The sequence below is a fragment of the Nuphar pumila genome, chromosome 6 (assembly GCF_984573655.1).
Source record: "Nuphar pumila chromosome 6, dmNupPumi1.hap1.1, whole genome shotgun sequence".
In the NCBI taxonomy this organism is placed as follows: domain Eukaryota; kingdom Viridiplantae; phylum Streptophyta; class Magnoliopsida; order Nymphaeales; family Nymphaeaceae; genus Nuphar; species Nuphar pumila.
The window spans coordinates 10,094,935-10,112,439 of NC_143254.1; the positions used below are offsets into that span (position 1 = coordinate 10,094,935).

Sequence of the window (17,505 nt, forward strand, 5' to 3'; positions counted from 1 at the left end):
CCACCCCTACTCACCACTACTTATCATTTACTACTATTTTCAACACCCACCACCTTACATCCACTACCAAATTTCATTCACCAGCATCTCCACCACTCATCACCTCTACCGTTTCACCATTCATTACCATCTCCATCACCTATCTCTAATCAATGAATGCTACTACCATTTTCACTATCCACTGCCTTCAATCTACCACCATTTCTATCACTCACCACCTACCACATTTTTCCTTTTGCAATTATTTTTTTCCACCCACTACCTTTCATTCCCACCATCTTCGATGGAGATGATGTTGGATTTAAAAGGTGCTATAGCACCCTAGTAATAACTCTCTTGAAACCATGCAAGCTAAGAAATGCACAAATTTGCTTCTCAGAAAGTTGGAAAAGCTGTACCTTTTGCTTCCTTTCCTTCACTTGGATGCTTAATAGTGAGCATAGTGACAAAAGTTTAAAAAATGGCAAAATATCGGCAGCAAATTGATTTTTTTTAAATCTCACATTTTTGGTAAAATCTTGACAATAAAAAATAAAGTAAATATATAAAAATAATTTTGTATGATATAATATAAAAAAATATTTTAAAATAAATACCACACGGTTTTTCCATGATAAATAGCCGATAAAAACATAAACATCACGTTTAAAATGCAATATTTATGCTTTTGAATCAAAACTTGCCATAAATTACTGATTTTAACTTTTGAGTAATTTCTCGCAATATTTTCACGAGATTTTCATAAATCTTGCGAGATTTGTCCCTATGACAGTGAGTTCATAGTTCCATCCACCAAGATCCACATCTCATGATGAATTTAGTGCATAATCCTCTTCAATCCAGGTCTTATTCATTGACTTGGAAACACCTCTTAATGGCATACTTGACATAGTATCGCTCAACCCTTCTACTGTATACCTCAACGTTCTCAGCAGCTAAACACCACAAAAAGAAAATGTCAAGATACTACAGTTTTATAAACTTTAGGTGCGTTTTTTTGAAAATTTTGAAAAAAGTCTTCGTTATTTTGAACTTGTTTTGTTTTTATTTTCTTTTTTTTAAGGTGGCGTTTGTTGTATGTGCCTTTTTATAAAAGAGGGTTTTTTTTTCCATAGGAAATAGGGCTTCTCTCCTATAAAAGGTGTCTATCAGAAATATAAGATAGGACCCACGTAATAAATGCTAAAAAGCTACTTTCCTGTCAAAATGGTCGATGCCTTCTTTTTTGAGAAAACACTTTCCCTCAAAAGTGGTAATTCAAAGAAGAGAGGTTTTCCTTGAGTGGGCAAACATTTTAAAGATAAGATTTTACTACAGTCATTTGTACATGAAATCTAGCAGAAAACACTTTTTTTCAGATTTTTTAAACCTTTTTTAAGACCAAACCTTCTAAATGTGATCTATACAATTTTCTTAGTAGAAAAGAAGTTCTCCTAGATGTTTTTATGACATGTAAGTTGGTTTTTCAAAGGCTTAAAAACTCAACAGCTCACCATGTAAGTACTGAAATTTTACATCTCAGAAAATCATATTCTAACATTAAAAAAAAAGATGATTCAAAGTGCATTCTTAACGAACAAGCCATCGTAGGATACCTTTATGAGGTCAGATTGAGTGGATACAAACTCCAAACCTCTTATTTCTAGACTGGATTGTACATACAGTAGCCAGTAGGCAAATACATGATTTTATTTTTAAATATTTTAGTTTATTAATTTCTTATTTTTTACCAGTAGAAAATAGGAAAATGCAAAAATTCAACAATAAACCTGCTTTCTGCCGTTCTAGGTGTTTTTTTATATTATTATTATTAGTATTATTATTTTTGTATAGTTATATCATACACCACAGAAACGGGAAGACTGAGAAAAGGGGCGCAGTGAATTGTATACACTATACACACACTATACACAGCTTCCGAGAGCAAATGGGGAAAAAAGACTACCATTCGTTTTCTTTGGCTTCCCGAGAAAGAGAACAAAAATCAGAAGGTTGCCGATTCCTCTGGTTCACAAGTTGCCACACATCCTTCTATTGTAGTCACTCACCTCCCTTTCGATGATGAGAGCATCTCTTCTTCTTCTACGTTCCTTTCCTTCAGAGACGATGCCCAACAACTTGGCGATCCGCTCCCCGTAAACTCTCACCATGGATCTCGCTCTCAGGGTCTCCACGTCGTCTTCTTTGTCTCTCTCGTCGTCTCCGAGATCGGAGGAGTTGGTTTCCTTCCGTCAACCCCATCGGATATGTTGCAGCGTCCGACTCCCTCCCGGTTTCCCACCTGCCCTCTTCCTCCTCTTTCTTTGTTTCTTTCTGCTTCTCTAGAATGGCGTGTTTTTTTGTTCGTGAACTGCTTCATTTGTTGCAAGTTTTTAGATTTTTGGTTTGAGTAATGAGTTGGGGATTTCATGGTTTCAGGGATTAAGCAATGTAGAGTGTTGAGAAGGGGTTTCATCTCCGAGGGGCTTAAGATCGCCGCGGTTTCAGCATCTGCCGCTTTGACGGAGGAAGCTCCTGCTCAAGGTGGGAGTTCCCGACTTTGCCTTTCTTCTTTTCGATTTCTTTTAGGGTGTTGTGGAATCCAATCTGTTGGTTTGGTTAGATTTCTTTTTTCAGTTCCTCAAAATTCTATAGTTTGGTCATGTGGTTTTGCACTTGCGGCATCCAGGGAGTAATTCCCATCCATTTGAAACTACGTTTTCATGCGCCGAACGTCTGTAGGTAGAGATAGCGATGAGTGTTTGGCCCTGCCATTGAGTTAGCATTGCCCAATTGTTTGGTCTTCTGGAGTTTGAAGAAGCCTCGCTTTTCCTGCTGTAACAGAGAAATATGGTATGCTTGTCACAAGTTCGTGAAATATTTCCTGTTGGTTTTGCAAGTGTATTCTGCGCGTCTCCAATTAGAACCCAAATGTAAATGCCTATTTTATGCTAATTGATGATTCAAAGCATAGGGTCTTTAACTGGTAAGTTGGTAGAGTTAGTAGATGTTATGTGTAGGAGAAAGATTGATATTTTATGTCTTCAAGAGACCAAATGGGTAGGTGAGAAAGCTAAAGTGATAGAACCTTGGGGATATAAGATTTGGTATACAGGAATAAATAGGAATAGGAATGGAGTAGGGATTGTTATGAGTCGTCAGTTTATAGATAATGTAGTTGAGGTCCGTAGGAAGGGTGATAGAATTTTACTTATTAAATTAGTATTAGGTACGGATATTATTAATATTATTAGTGTTTATGCACCTCAAGTAGGTTTAGATGATTCCATTAAGCATCAATTTTGGGAAGATTTAGATGGAGTAGTACAAGAGACATCTTATGGAGAAAAGCTTTTCATCGGCGGTGACCTTAATGGACATGTAGGCATTAGTAGGGAGGGATTTGAGAATATCCATGGAGGATATGGTATAGGAGAAAGAAATGAAAGTGGAGAAAGGATTTTAGATTTTTGTTTGTCCTATGATATGATCTTAGCAAACACTTGGTTTAGGAAGAGGGAGTCTCACCTAGTAACATTTAAAAGTGGGGTTAATACGAGTCAGATAGATTTTTTCCTACTTAGAAAGAGAGATAGGGGTTGTTGCATCGATTGTAAGGTTATACCAGGAGAAAGTGTAGCTACACAACATAGAGTCTTAATTTTAGATCTTAGAATTAGACAATGCCGCAAAAGGGATAGACATAGGATAGATCCTAGAATTAAGTGGTGGGCACTGAAAGGAGCTAAACAAGGAATGTTTGTAGAGCAGGTAGTTAAGGAAGTTGATTGGTGTCTCGAGGAGGATTCAGAATCAATGTGGAATAAGATAGCGGGTGGTATGAGAAAAGTAGCTAAGGAGGTATTGGGTGAGTCTAAAGGCGGTGCACCACTAGGTAAGGATACATCATGGTGGAACGAGGATGTCAAATTAGCTATTAAGGTTAAAAGAGAGTGTTATAGAAATCTAAGTAAGAGTCGTGATAATGAGAATTTGGAGAAGTATATGATAGCAAAGAAGGAAGCTAAAAAAGTTGTTCGAAACGCGAGGGCTAAGGTATATAAGGAGGTTTATGACAAGTTGGATACCAAAGAAGGCGAGAAGGATATTTATAGGCTTGCAAAGATGAGAGATAGGAAATCGAAGGATTTGGGTATGGTTAGATGTATCAAAGATGAAACGCAAAGGGTTTTAGTCAAAGATGAGGAGATTAAGGAGAGATGGAAAGATTATTTTGATAAGCTATTTAATGATAGTCATGCTCAAGATCTTGGAGACTTCTCCATTCCTTTTCATGAGATAAATCGTGACTTCATGCGCAAGATTCAAAAGAAAGAAATTGCAGAGGCTTTGAAGAAAATGAAATCAAGAAGGGCAGTTGGCCCAGATGGTATACCTATCGAGGCTTGGAAATGCTTGGGAGAGAAAGGTTTAGAATGGTTGACAAATCTTTTTAACTTGATTTGGCGAACAAATAAGATGCCTAATGAGTGGAGGAAGAGTACTTTGGTGCCTTTATATAAGAATAAGGGTGATATACAAGATTGCACAAACTATCGTGGTATAAAACTCATGAGTCATACTATGAAACTTTGGGAGAGGGTGATTGAGTCTAGGTTGAGGAAGGTTGTCATGATATCGGAGAATCAATTTGGTTTTATACCTGGAAGATCAACTATGGAAGCTATACATCTTCTTAGACAACTTATTGAAAGATATAGAGAGAGGAACAAAGATTTGCATATGGTTTTTATTGATTTAGAGAAGGCATACGATAGAGTACCTAGGGACGTTCTCTGGTGGACAATGATGAAGAAAGGTGTTTCTCTCAAGTACATTAGTATAATTAAAGATATGTATGAAGGAGTAGTAACCAATGTCCGCACTTGTGGAGGGGTGACAACCAATTTTCCGATAACGGTTGGGTTACATCAAGGATCTGCTTTAAGCCCTTTCCTATTTGCGATAGTGATGGATGAGCTTACGAGATCAATTCAAGAAAATGTACCGTGGTGTATGTTGTTTGCTGATGATATTGTTTTGATTGATGAGTCTAGAGCTGGGGTTAATGCTAAGTTAGGATTATGGAGACAGACATTGGAAGCTAGAGGTTTTAAGTTGAGTAAGAGTAAGACTGAATATATGGAATGTCGGTTTAGTAAGCAACGAAGTAGGGATGGGAGTGTAGTGAAGCTTGGTGAGCAAGATATACCGGTGAATGATTATTTCAAATATTTGGGATCCATCATTCAAAAGTATGGAGAAATTGATGGAGATGTAAATCATAGGATAAAGGTTGGGTGGATGAAATGGAAAAGTGCTACTGGAGTGCTGTGCGATCGTAGAATGCCATTGCGGTTGAAGGGAAAGTTTTATAGGACGACTATTAGACCCGCTTTACTATATGGTACGGAATGTTGGGCTGCGAAGAGACATCATATTCAAAAAATGAGTGTAGCTGAGATGCGGATGCTTAGATGGATGTGTGGAAATACAATAAAAGATAAGATTCGGAACGAAGAGATACGTAAGAAGGTAGGTGTTGCACCCATTGAAAATAAGATGCGAGAGAATCGTTTACGGTGGTTTGGACATATTCGGCGAAGGCCTAATGGTGCTCCAGTTAGAAGGTTGGAGAAATGGGAAAATATATTAGTTAAAAGAGGTCGGGGTAGGCCTAGGAAGACTTGGATGGAGATGATAGGAAAGGATATGAATGCTTTGAACCTCACCGAGGACATGGCGTTGGATAGAAATGATTGGAGGAAAATGATTCATGTGGAAGACCCAAAATGAATTTCTTTTTTGGTTCATATCGCTGACCCCAATTGTTTTGGGATGAAGGCGTAGTTGTTGTTGTTGTTGTTTGTTGTTGATGATTCAAAGCATCCTATTGGATAGTGCATCAAGCACGAATCCAAGTTTATAGATAAACCTTTTATTGAAGATACTCTTTTGGACTAAATGTTACATATGTTAGAGGGGAAACCAAAAGATGCAAAAAACTTCCCCCGTCATATGAATTTCTCAGTATATTCCACAAAAATTTTGTGGGCACGAGCACATAAACCCCAAAAGCATAGTAAAAAAAACAATAAAAGAGCTAAAAGCTCTCTCTCACCTTAATTAATTGAAGAGCCAAAAGCTCTAATACCTAGAACTTAAGCTAAAAAGTAGACCTCCATAAATCAAAATCCATGACTATGCAAAAGAGGACTCGAGGTCGGGCCACTGATATTAGGATGGACAAGCCATAGTTACTGAGAGCACTTAAAGAAGGAATCCCAATTCCTAAGAAGTGGGAAGTGGAAGCGGTAACATGGGCCTGATTCCCAGTCACTGGAATCCTGATTACATGGCATTTTACTTTACATTTAACATTAGATATCATTTCACAAGTATATATATATAGTTCAAAAGTATCATGTAGTAGTCACTTGTGTTAGGCTTAGTTGAAGTTTCTTATGTTCATGTTATTTGTGATAAAATGTATAAATTATTCCACAAAATAATCCTTTTATTATTTTAATGTTCAGTGTCCAAAGTTTATTAATTTCAATTTCCTGCTTTCCCGATCCTCTAAGGATTTGAATTGACTGCTCTCTGATTCTGATCCTGTATTCATTTCTGCTTTTGGTTCTCGCATTGGCAACAGTGGGACAAACCCAGATAGATACTCTTCCCTTTGTCAAAAGCATTATTGGAGGATTTTTGCCTGAGGCTTCCAATGTCTTGATAGGGGTATCTTTGTTTGGGATCAAATGAGATTTTTGTGATTTTCTTTCAAAATTCTGTTGTAGGGATGGAGAGATTGCCTTTCAGGTCCGAAGGCTATAATTATTGGACATGGCGTGGTCATAAAGTGCACTACGTAGAACAAGGCGAAGGGGATCCAATTGTTCTTATTCATGGATTTGGTGCTTCAGCATTTCATTGGAGGTCTGTTATTTATCTTTCGTAGTATTTCTTGGTTGCTATGTTTATCCATTCATGCAAAGGCCATTTCATTGTCAGTTCTCATGTTTATGATAGTCGCAGAAATTTATTGTATTAAAGTGATAAGTTTGATAGAGGAAACAGGAAAAGATCTGTCCGTTCTTAATGTTTCCTTTTGGAAATTATGGTTCAATTTTAGTGCCTTTTAAGGGTTCATATTTCCTGCCACTTAAGGCACGGAACTATTGAGTATAAATCACCTTCTTTTCATATTCTTTAGATTTTCTTTTCTTTTTAGATCAGACCTTATGGATGTGATCTACAAGGTTTGTTTAGTAGATAATGAGTTTTGAATCATGTGATTGTGACGTGTAAGCAGGTTTTTTAAAGTGCTGCAAAAATCAATGGCCCACAATGCATTAAAATTTCACAACTCAAAAGATCATATTTTTAGATCGAAATAACACGATCCAAGGTTTGATCCTTAGCAAACAAACCATGCGGAACACATCTATGTGGTCAGTTTGAGTCGATAGAAATTTAACTTATGATTTCCAGCTCAATAGTTTTGTGCCTTCAGTAGCACCAAATATTAACCCGTTTTTTAGACTTTGGAAAACGAAAACTATACAATTAAATTGTATTTGCATTGTTGTAATAGTATACCATCAACACTTGCACAAACATGTGTCCTGTATTTTCTCCTTTTCATCCATTGTGTTGCATGGATGCTTTAATTAACAATGTATAGTCCATTATTGCATTGTTTGTCATGTTATGTTCATATTTATAGTTCCTATTTTTTAGCAATGCGTGGGCCATTTTACTTGTTAAAAATCAAATTGCTTATTTTTCTTCCATTATGAGTAATACTGCATTCTAGACGACCATAATCCAGGCATTTTTCTAAGCTATCATGGTCATATGCCAGATATATAGTAGCACATGCACATGTTGACATATTAACATGAAAGCATGCATGAGTGTCACAAGCACTTGCATGCTTATATCTTTTTATTTTTAATTCTTTTTTTTGGGACCCTTTGCAATTTGATTAGAATATGAGGTCACTGGATGTGTCACAACTTCATAAGTCCTATCTTATTGAAGTGCGATTTTTCTTTTTGAAGTTTCTTTTGCACATGGTTTTTGGTTGTAACAAATAAAACTGTTTTGATACTCATGGAACAGATACAATATACCAGAACTGTCAAAAACACATAGGGTCTATGCAGTTGATTTACTTGGATTTGGATGGAGTGATAAAGCAGTGATCGAGTATGATGCCGCTATATGGAGTGACCAGGTAGCTGATTTTTTAAGGGAAGTTGTGAAAGCACCATCAGTCTTAGTTGGAAACAGGTATCTCATCCCCTATTCGTTCTCCACCAGATAGTTCTAGTAGCTTAGCTTCTTTTGAGTATGAAAATAGTATCCACATGAAAAAACCAAGAATTAATAAAGTACAGAGCTACAGACGTTTTCTTCTACAAACATGTTTTTGGCATTTGCTATTTTACATTTTCAATTTTTATATTTGAGGTAATTTACTGTTTGTAATGTTATAGATATTGTGTCGTATGGCTATTTTACAATTTACTTGAGACTCTGAGTTAATCTATTGTTTGTATTGTCGTAAATGTTGCGCCCTCTAACTATTTCCCAATTATTTGAAAAATTTCAGCCTCGGGGGCTTTACAACATTGCTGACAACAGCACTGGTTCCTGAGCAAGTTCGTGGAGTTGTATTACTGAATTCTGCTGGACAGTTTGGAAATGGTAATAAAGAAATAAGAAATGATGATGATGAGGAATCTCCAATAGAGAAGTTTGTGTTGAAACCATTGAAAGAGGTCATTCAGCGTCTTATCCTTAGGGTTGTATTTTGGCAATCAAAGCAACCTTCACGAATCCGATCTGTCTTGAACAGTGTATGACATCTTTCTATGTGTGCCTAAAAGATTTCTGCTAACCATAATTGCTGACTTTAATAACTTCTTGATTGTTCTAATTCTTGGCTATTTAAAGGCGCAGTTTCTTGTCATTATAGTGGTTTTTTTAGACGTATTTATTTATTTATAGTAAAATTTGTCTTTCTATGACATTAGAAGCTTTCTTTTCTTCCAATGCAGGTGTACCCAAATAGTAGCAATGTGGATGACTATCTTGTTGAATCAATCATTATGCCAACTACAGATCCGAATGCAGGTGAAGTTTATTACAGGTACGTGTAGATTGGAAATGACCACATGAATTATGAACTAGATCCTTTTAGTGTTCGCATTCTTAAGGTGTAAGCATGAAGATTTATTTGTATAGTCTGCGTTAGGAAACCAACAGGATGCATCTTTCTAGGATTAGGAGTACGAAAAACTTAACAGGTCCAAGTTACCAGCTAGTTTCTATTTTCCTCAGCTGCTGTGCTGCAAGCTTTATAGACATTTGGCTGTGTTTCACCTTCTTTATTGTTATGATGGGAGTATCAGTTTAAAAATTTAGGTTAAGAACCCATTCACAATTGGGTGGAACTATTCAGAAAAAATTTAGCTATTTAGATGGGTAGACTGAACGACCTGACAGTGGATCTTGTTTTTACTGAATATGATTTAAGTTCCTCCAGTTTGGTAAATAGTAAACTCATTTTTACTTTTTTTGGAAGATGCATAAAGTTTTTGTTCAACTTACCATTCTAAGAGATTATGAATATTTTTCCTAAGATGGTTATCAAAAGGGCACGTTGCTGTAACAAATATGTGGCTATCAATTTTAAGAGTTGTGCATACAACCCCATCTGGGAGTAAGTTTTGCACTATGATAGTCATTCCAGCTATTGCATCTTCCAAATGCAGCTAGATGACCTAAATATGGTTGCAATCAATTGCCATGCCTATATTGTTTGATTGGGCTCAGCCACTTCCCACTAAAAGTGTGTCTGAGCTTACTTGCTGAGAAGAGCGTTAGCAACATTTAAATAGGAATCAGCTAGTACATATTTAGAGTATTTTATCATTGTAAAACCTCATCCATCAAACATGGGATTTTTACACTAAAGGGGTTTTCTGAGTCACATGAATCTTGTCCACTTGCAAAATCTTTTTGTAGTTATGAGAGTTTGAACCACTTGATTTTTTTCGTTTGGTGATCTTGTAGTTACGCCATATTCATGATTTGTGCCACATGGTCACAGCATCTGCATAGGGTCGTTTCATGGGGATAATCTTGCGTTTTGGCTAGTGACTGAGTTGCTTTATGTTTTTTCTCCTAATTAGTTTCAATCACCTTTCACTTGACAAACTAAACCTGCAAAGGAAAATGGATAATATTTTCTTTACCATCAGACCCTACCCCATCGACTTTTTCTATTGTATTTACTTTTTAAATAATTGTTTTCGTGTTTGGCGGTTCTATTTTTTTATTAAACAAGTTTTTGAGTAGATATAGACCCAACCTTTTTTTTAGACAGGGAAGGATCTATTATTATTATTATTATTATTATATTTCTCTTTATCCCATTCCAGTACCTTTACAACCACCCCTTCACCACCATGGCTACACCACCACCGTCCCTTCGTCACCATCATCATCATCACCACCACCACCACCTCTTAACCTTATTACATCAAGGCCAGCATCATCACCACCACTGTTGCCTCACCCTCTTTTTCAACACCAAAACCACGGCCACCACCACCAGCCCTTCTTCAACACAAACTACTATTACTACTGCGGTCGTCACCACCCTTTTTCAACACAAAAACCACCCCCAGCATCCCTGCCATCCCTTCAATGCCAAAACCACCACTGCCGATACCCCTTGCCTTTCCAATTTCCATCCTCTATACCACTTCTGCCTTCATCCTCCCCCACCCACTACCTATCTTTCTTTCTCCTATATCATAGTTTAAATAGTTTGTGATCTAGATACTGACTAACTTATAGATAAAAATAAAATTCTTATTTCTAAAACATGCTTTTATTTATGTTTATAAACAATAAGTAAAAACACAGCCAAACAGGGCCTACATTTCCTATGTTATCATTCTTAGATATGGTAGTGGACCGGGGCAGGGGCGGGGGACAAGATCTCCACCCCACCCCGCCTCAAAATCCTGCCCTCCATTACCGCATGGGTTTTGATTTTAACCTCCATCCCTGGTCCAAACTGGACGAGGTGAGGGAGAGACCATTTTCCCTTGGTCCATTGCCATCCTTAAAGAAGGATTGGGGACGGGGTGGGGTGGGGAAAAGCATAAGTCCATTCCCGCCTCCATCCCTGGTCCAAACGGGGCGAGGCGGGGTGGAGCCCCGTTTCCCCCCGGTCCACTTCCATCCCTCTAATCATTCTCTTTCAAATTTTCTCACTTTTGTTTTTGCTGGGATACATTCTTCACAAAATTCTTTGTGCTTCTTTTACTTCTTGTTTAGGATATACAGTTGCATAATTCTGTAACTTGACCGCTGAATGTGAAGTATCTAACAAATGTGAAATGAATATAATTGCTGTTTTGTAGGTTAATGACTCGATTCTTGATGAACCAAACGACATATACTCTTGATGCGGTCTTGTCTAAACTCTCATGTCCAATTCTGCTACTGTGGGGGGAGTTAGACCCTTGGGTCGATCCCACAAAGGCTAATAGGATCATAGAGTTCTATCCAAATGCATCGCTGGTAAGCTTGCCTGCTGGACACTGCCCACATGATGAGGTTCCTGACCTGGTAAACAAAGCTCTGCTCAATTGGTTATCATCATTGAAAGTAGACATGCCCCCTCAAACTCTTTGAACCATATTATTTTGTACACAGATACATTGTGGGCACCCTGTGGATCCTTATCTCATACGGGTAGCTGATTTAGTTAATTGTATTAATTGTTTTAATTACACCAAATACTGTATTCTTTCAATGTAATTATGATCATCAAAATTAAAACAGCCTTTGTTTGGTTGGGAATGTTGCACTTCTTTCCATGGTTTACATTGTATCAAACATTGTTTTCATGAATTTATTAGAAAGGGATAATCTCTGAATATTTTACTAAAGGTGGTTTTGGTGCCATATTGTATATGGTTCTCTGATGTATATGCAGTTTTTTTTGTGATTCAAAAATCCATGGTCATAGAATGCATATGACTTAAAAAAGATAATTCGTGGTTGAAAACATTATGAATAGACTCTTGAATCAAACTTTTTTAATTTGTAGGTAAGATTTTATAACATAGAAAATTTCAGAAATTTCAAAACCATTGATTTTTGAATCCTTGTAAAATCCTAGCTATAAAAAAAAATTGATTCAAGGTTCAAATCATGTTTGCAACCATGGATATCACATCCATGTGGTCAAATTTGCCAAAAAATATATTTTACATATTTTTAAGAGGACTATCCCCCATCTCTCTCTCTATCTATCTATATATATATAGATATAGATATAGATATAGATATATATACAAGAACTACACTGTGAACCAGAATTTATATGGGCCCCTTTGTATTTTTTCTTAAAGCTAATTGTATGGATGTGATCTACATGCTTGGTTTTAAAATGATCTACTCTTGAGTTATCCGATGGAAATGCATAAACAGGATTTTTTAAGACTTAAAAATTGATGGCTTATAATTTTCATAAAAATTCAAGCATTCTTTTTTTTTTGAAAGATTGATCCAGCAGTCAATTCCTAGCAAATGAACCATGCATAATGCATCAGTAGGGTCAATTTTGCAAAAAAAAGCGTCAGAAATACCTAGTTCATACTTTAGTTTTCATATATATATATATATATATATATATATATATATATATATATATATATATATATATATATATATATATATATATGAGAAATTGGTTGCCGCAAACCACACTGTGTATTAACTTGGTATGAACGTGGCATTTTGGGTGGCTTTGCTTTGCAAAGTTGAACTACAGGTGTTTGGCATGGTTTGTTAGGAATCGATACTTTAACCATGTTTTTTCGATGAATAAATGTGATACTTTGATGCTTAAATATATAAAAAAAATCTTGAACCATTGATTTTCAAGCCATGAAAAACTAACTCGCATGTCATAGTTGGACTGATTCAAGAGTCTTCCTATAAAATCAAGCATATAGATCACACCTGTATATAAGATTTTTAAAAAAAATTATGTTCAAAACGCTGGTTACCAACATGACTCTCTCTCTCTCTCTCTCTCTCTCTCTCTCTCTCTCTCTCTCTCTCTCTCTATATATATATATATATATATATATATATATATATATATATATGGGCCGGGAGGAGATTGAATTGGTTCCTCCTACCTCCATACGGTATGGATAGTGCTAGTTTTCGATGTACCAAGTCCTGTTTTGCAAATCAAACCCACATATATTCAACATGATCTATTTCTAGGAACCGATAGATGGGATTTTATGATCGATGAAATTTATGAAAATTCTTTCTTCTCAAAAAAAAAATTATGAAATTTCTTAAAACATTTTGATTTTTTAAGCCTAGAATCTGCTCACATATTGTAATTAAATGAAGCAAAATGTTGATTGGCCTAATAAACGAACCATATAACCATAAGGTCTGTTTCTGAAAAGAAACCAAAAAAAAGAAGGAAAATTTGAAAAAATTTAAGCCATCCCACACCCTCTTACTGTTAGGAAGAACCAATCAGTAAACGGCCGGTAAGGACAAGTCACATGCCAAGAAACAAACATGGGCACCGGCAAAATATGATATTAATCATCATTGCTAAAAAATCTGCTATTGGTGCAAATGCTACAAAATGTTTGTATATATTTAACAACATGATACCGCAAACGTAGCTAAACCATGAGTAAATAATGTTAGTGCGCATATCATCATTGCTAAATTTGGTGTACAGAATTTATTTATCTAGCTAAATTTGTTTATAAAGTAGCTAAATATAGTTATAAACAAAATCACCATATGCAGGATTCTCTCTCTCTCTCTGCGTGGCGCGTGTGTGCACACACACAATATGATACCATAGTGCGATTGTATATTTTTTTATGACAAGAAACTCTCGCCGAAGTAAGAAAAACTCCTGGTGGAGCCCCAGGACTATCCTGCCTTAGGTGACCCACCTCTGAAATCTATGAACACACCTGTGCGCTAGTAAGTAGTAGTGCGACTGTATTTTGAACCAAGAAACTGCACGGCTTCTTTATTTACTCACACAGGATACTACCAATATTATTTCAAAAAACTCAACTTCATCTAGGGGTGGCAATCGGGTCGGGTTGGCGGGTTGGCGTGTCAGCATACCTCAACCCGAACCCGACCCGTTTATTAAACGGGTCGGCTGTGGCAAACACGAACCCGACCCGTTTAATAAACGGGTAACCCGACACGACCCGCCAACCCATTTAATAAATGGGTTGGGTCGGGTAAACAGGTTTTCAGGTTCGCGGGTCAGGTTGGCGGGTCGGGTTGGCGGGTTGATGGATCGGGTTGGCAGGTAGGCAGGTTGGCGGGTTGACAGGTCGGGTTGGCGGGTCGGGTTGGTGGGTTGGCGGGTCGACCCACCCACCTAACCCGTTTATTAAACGGGTTGGCGGGTTGGCATACCCCCAACCCGAACCCGACCTGTTTAATAAACGGGTTACACGGGTCGACCCGTTTATTAAACGGGTTGGCTTAAGCCCAACCCGAACCCGCCTAAGAGGCGGGTTGGCGGGTCGGGTTGGCGGGTCGTGTCAGAAATTGCCACCCCTAACTTCATCGTTATATTATGCATGTTATAGACTACTTGTCCGCACGCAACTTTCGTTAGCAAATATATTACCACACACACGTATTTCTAAACAAACGTACTAAACATATGTACAAAAACCAAAACAGTAAATTAAAAATCCCCAAGAAAGCAAGGGCGTTTGGGACTGTCGATTCCGTGCAGAGTCACGCGTGACTTGATACCGTGACGGCAGCTGCAAGATGGTTGTTCCTCCATGGCCATCACGGGGGGCTCATTCAGGAACGCCGAGTAACTTCTGCTCCACCTGTCCCATGTGAAAGGCCAAAGTAGGTACAGATCAGTTTAAAAACTCTGGGAAGGACCAACATTGGCATTAAATACTTTTTGAGTTTTATGCTGTCAGGACAGCAATCATAAGTACTGCAGGTTAAGACTAGTACGATCAGGTCTCCAATCTAGATAACAAAAAAGAGAGATTTTTTCTTTTCATCAAAATTTGCTGCTGATGGCTGCCAGGACGGCAATGGATCCCATCATTTGAATCCAGCTGAACCATCTAACCGTTGATTGAATGGTTACGATTGAATGTACGATGAAAACCATTCTATTTTAAATAATTCGATTAGTGTTAACTAAGGTTGCCAAATTAGAAAGGGAAAACAGAAAACGATATGAGAAGCAAAAGCTAGAAGTAAGGTATTTTGAAATTTAAAGTAATATGGTAACTGAATAAGAATCGAACATTAAGCAAATAAAACTTAAAATAAAACTGACTATTCTTATATTTTAAGATTTTTCAATAAAAGAATAAATTTTTTGTGAAAATCTAACAATGATGGTTACCAATTTAAAAAAAATACATGAGAAGTGAACGAAAGCATGAAAAAATATATATAAGAAAAGCATATAAGAAACATATATATTTGTGAAAATCATAAGGTTCTCATAGAGTTTCAGAAACTAATAAACTTTCCGTAACTCTGGGCAGAACCGTATATACAATGGGCTAAGACCAATATGATCAGGTCTTCAAATCCAATAAAAAAAGAAAAGATCGTTTTTTTTTCTGTTCATCAAACTTTGTAGCTGATGGTTACTTACCAACCGTTGTTGTTGTTTTGGTCCTCCAAGACATCGAGGGGTTCAGTGTTCAGCAACTCCCGTAATCTCTCTGTCAGAAAAGTAGGCGACCTTGGTGAGGAGGCAACCTCTGTGCTCTTTTTCGGTGAATCGTCCTGCCACTGAAATTAACCCGTTATTGTTAGTTGGTTATAGCTAGTGATCTTGCTCTCAATATCAATGCTTGATTCTAACAAGCTTAATTATCAGTATGGAGAAAATTTTAAGGTGCGGACTTCACCGGAGATTGTGTTGGTGAACTGGGAGAAATGGCTCTAAGGTGGTCTTCCTCCGTTCTCTTCTTTGATCTCCAGTAAGCCTCTATCTCACCTTTGGTGAAGGATCTGTTCTTGTGATACATAGCTGCATAAAGACAAATACATTATCATAAAGCAGAAAAACCATGTTTGGAGGTTTTTCTTTTGAAGATGGTGACTATATATATGAATTTTCTTTTACCTGCTTTAGGATCATCATGAACATATGAATCCCAACCAGACATTAGAGATCCCATGGGCTCAATACTTTTTGAGTCAAGCAGATGAAGATGGATTGTGACTTGAAAACCATCTATAATTCTCAAAGAATTTATATAGAGCACTGACATTGGAGATCGTGGTCGTTCTTATTCCGGAAGAAAGAGTTTTGCATTGAAAACAGCAGCTTGCTTTTATGGTTACAGTGATCGGATTCGTCGCGTGGTGTTTTGTTTGTCATGCAAGGTGTCCGGCAAAGGAGTGAAGGTAGCTTCTTACATGCGAGGTGGCGGAAAGGGGTTGCTGTCATATTTGCATATGGCGTTATAATCCTATCACCACCGCACATCTCACTTGATGGGGGCGTGTGCGTGGGCCACACTTTCACACATCTCATGGTTTTATAGTGAGATGTGCGGTGTAGGTAGGGTTATAACGGACGATCAGTTATATGCAATATTACTGTAATTGCTCCCGAGCTGTGTGTGGTCCGAAAAAAAAAGGTACTTTTACTTATAGGCGCGTTTGTGTTGCAAATTTATATTTAGCCCTAAGAAGTTTTAAATATCTAAGATTACAACCTTTTTGAAAATTGTTAGAATTACTGGTTGATAGGAGTGGCAGTGGAACGGGGCAGGGGCAGGGGCAGGGGCAGGAGACAAGGTCTCCACCCCGGCCGGTCCTGTCTCAAAATCCTACCCTTCATCCCTGCACGGGTCTTGATTTTAACTTTCATCCTCACCTCCAACTCCGTTTCATGTCTTCCATCTTCGGTTCAAACAAGGCGAGGCAGGGCGGGGCTCCGTTTCTCCTCGGTTCACTGCCATCCTTAAAGAAGGATCGGGGATGGGGCGGGACAGGGCTAAACATAAATTTTTCTTATCTTAGGTGCCTATATATATATATATATATAAAACCCTAAACACAAGTGTTTTTTCATAATTGTTCCTGCTTATTGGGTTTGCGTTTTCTAAAGAAGTTTTCAACTTCTGCACTAATCATTTCTTAGCCAATGTAACTAAACATGACATGAGCATTTTTGCTCATGCCGACATCGTGGTCATCCAATTTGCATTTTAAAAAGCTCAAAAGTCAACAAAACCACGTGGTATTCATACAACAACAACAAAGAACAACAACGCCTTCATCCCAAACAATTGGGGTCAGCGATATGAACAAAAAAGAAAATCATTTTGGGTCCTCCACATGAATCCTTCTTCTCCAATCATTTCTATCCAATGTCATGTCCTTGGTGAAGTTCAAAGCATTCATATTCTTTCTTATCAT

General features: G+C 37.4%; 1 protein-coding gene across 1 annotated transcript; it reads left to right on the top strand.

Moving 5' to 3' along the window:
- Window positions 1-1,928: 1,928 nt before the first annotated feature.
- On the top strand, window positions 1,929-11,868 carry LOC149833911 (pheophytinase, chloroplastic-like). The gene is made up of 7 exons (XM_090011099.1): window positions 1,929-2,272; window positions 2,419-2,523; window positions 6,780-6,918; window positions 8,107-8,277; window positions 8,600-8,846; window positions 9,048-9,139; window positions 11,427-11,868. Exons 1-7 carry the CDS (start codon window positions 2,149-2,151, stop codon window positions 11,698-11,700), a joined length of 1,152 nt encoding a protein of 383 aa, XP_089867225.1. The 5' UTR covers window positions 1,929-2,148; the 3' UTR covers window positions 11,701-11,868.
- Window positions 11,869-17,505: the final 5,637 nt, after the last annotated feature.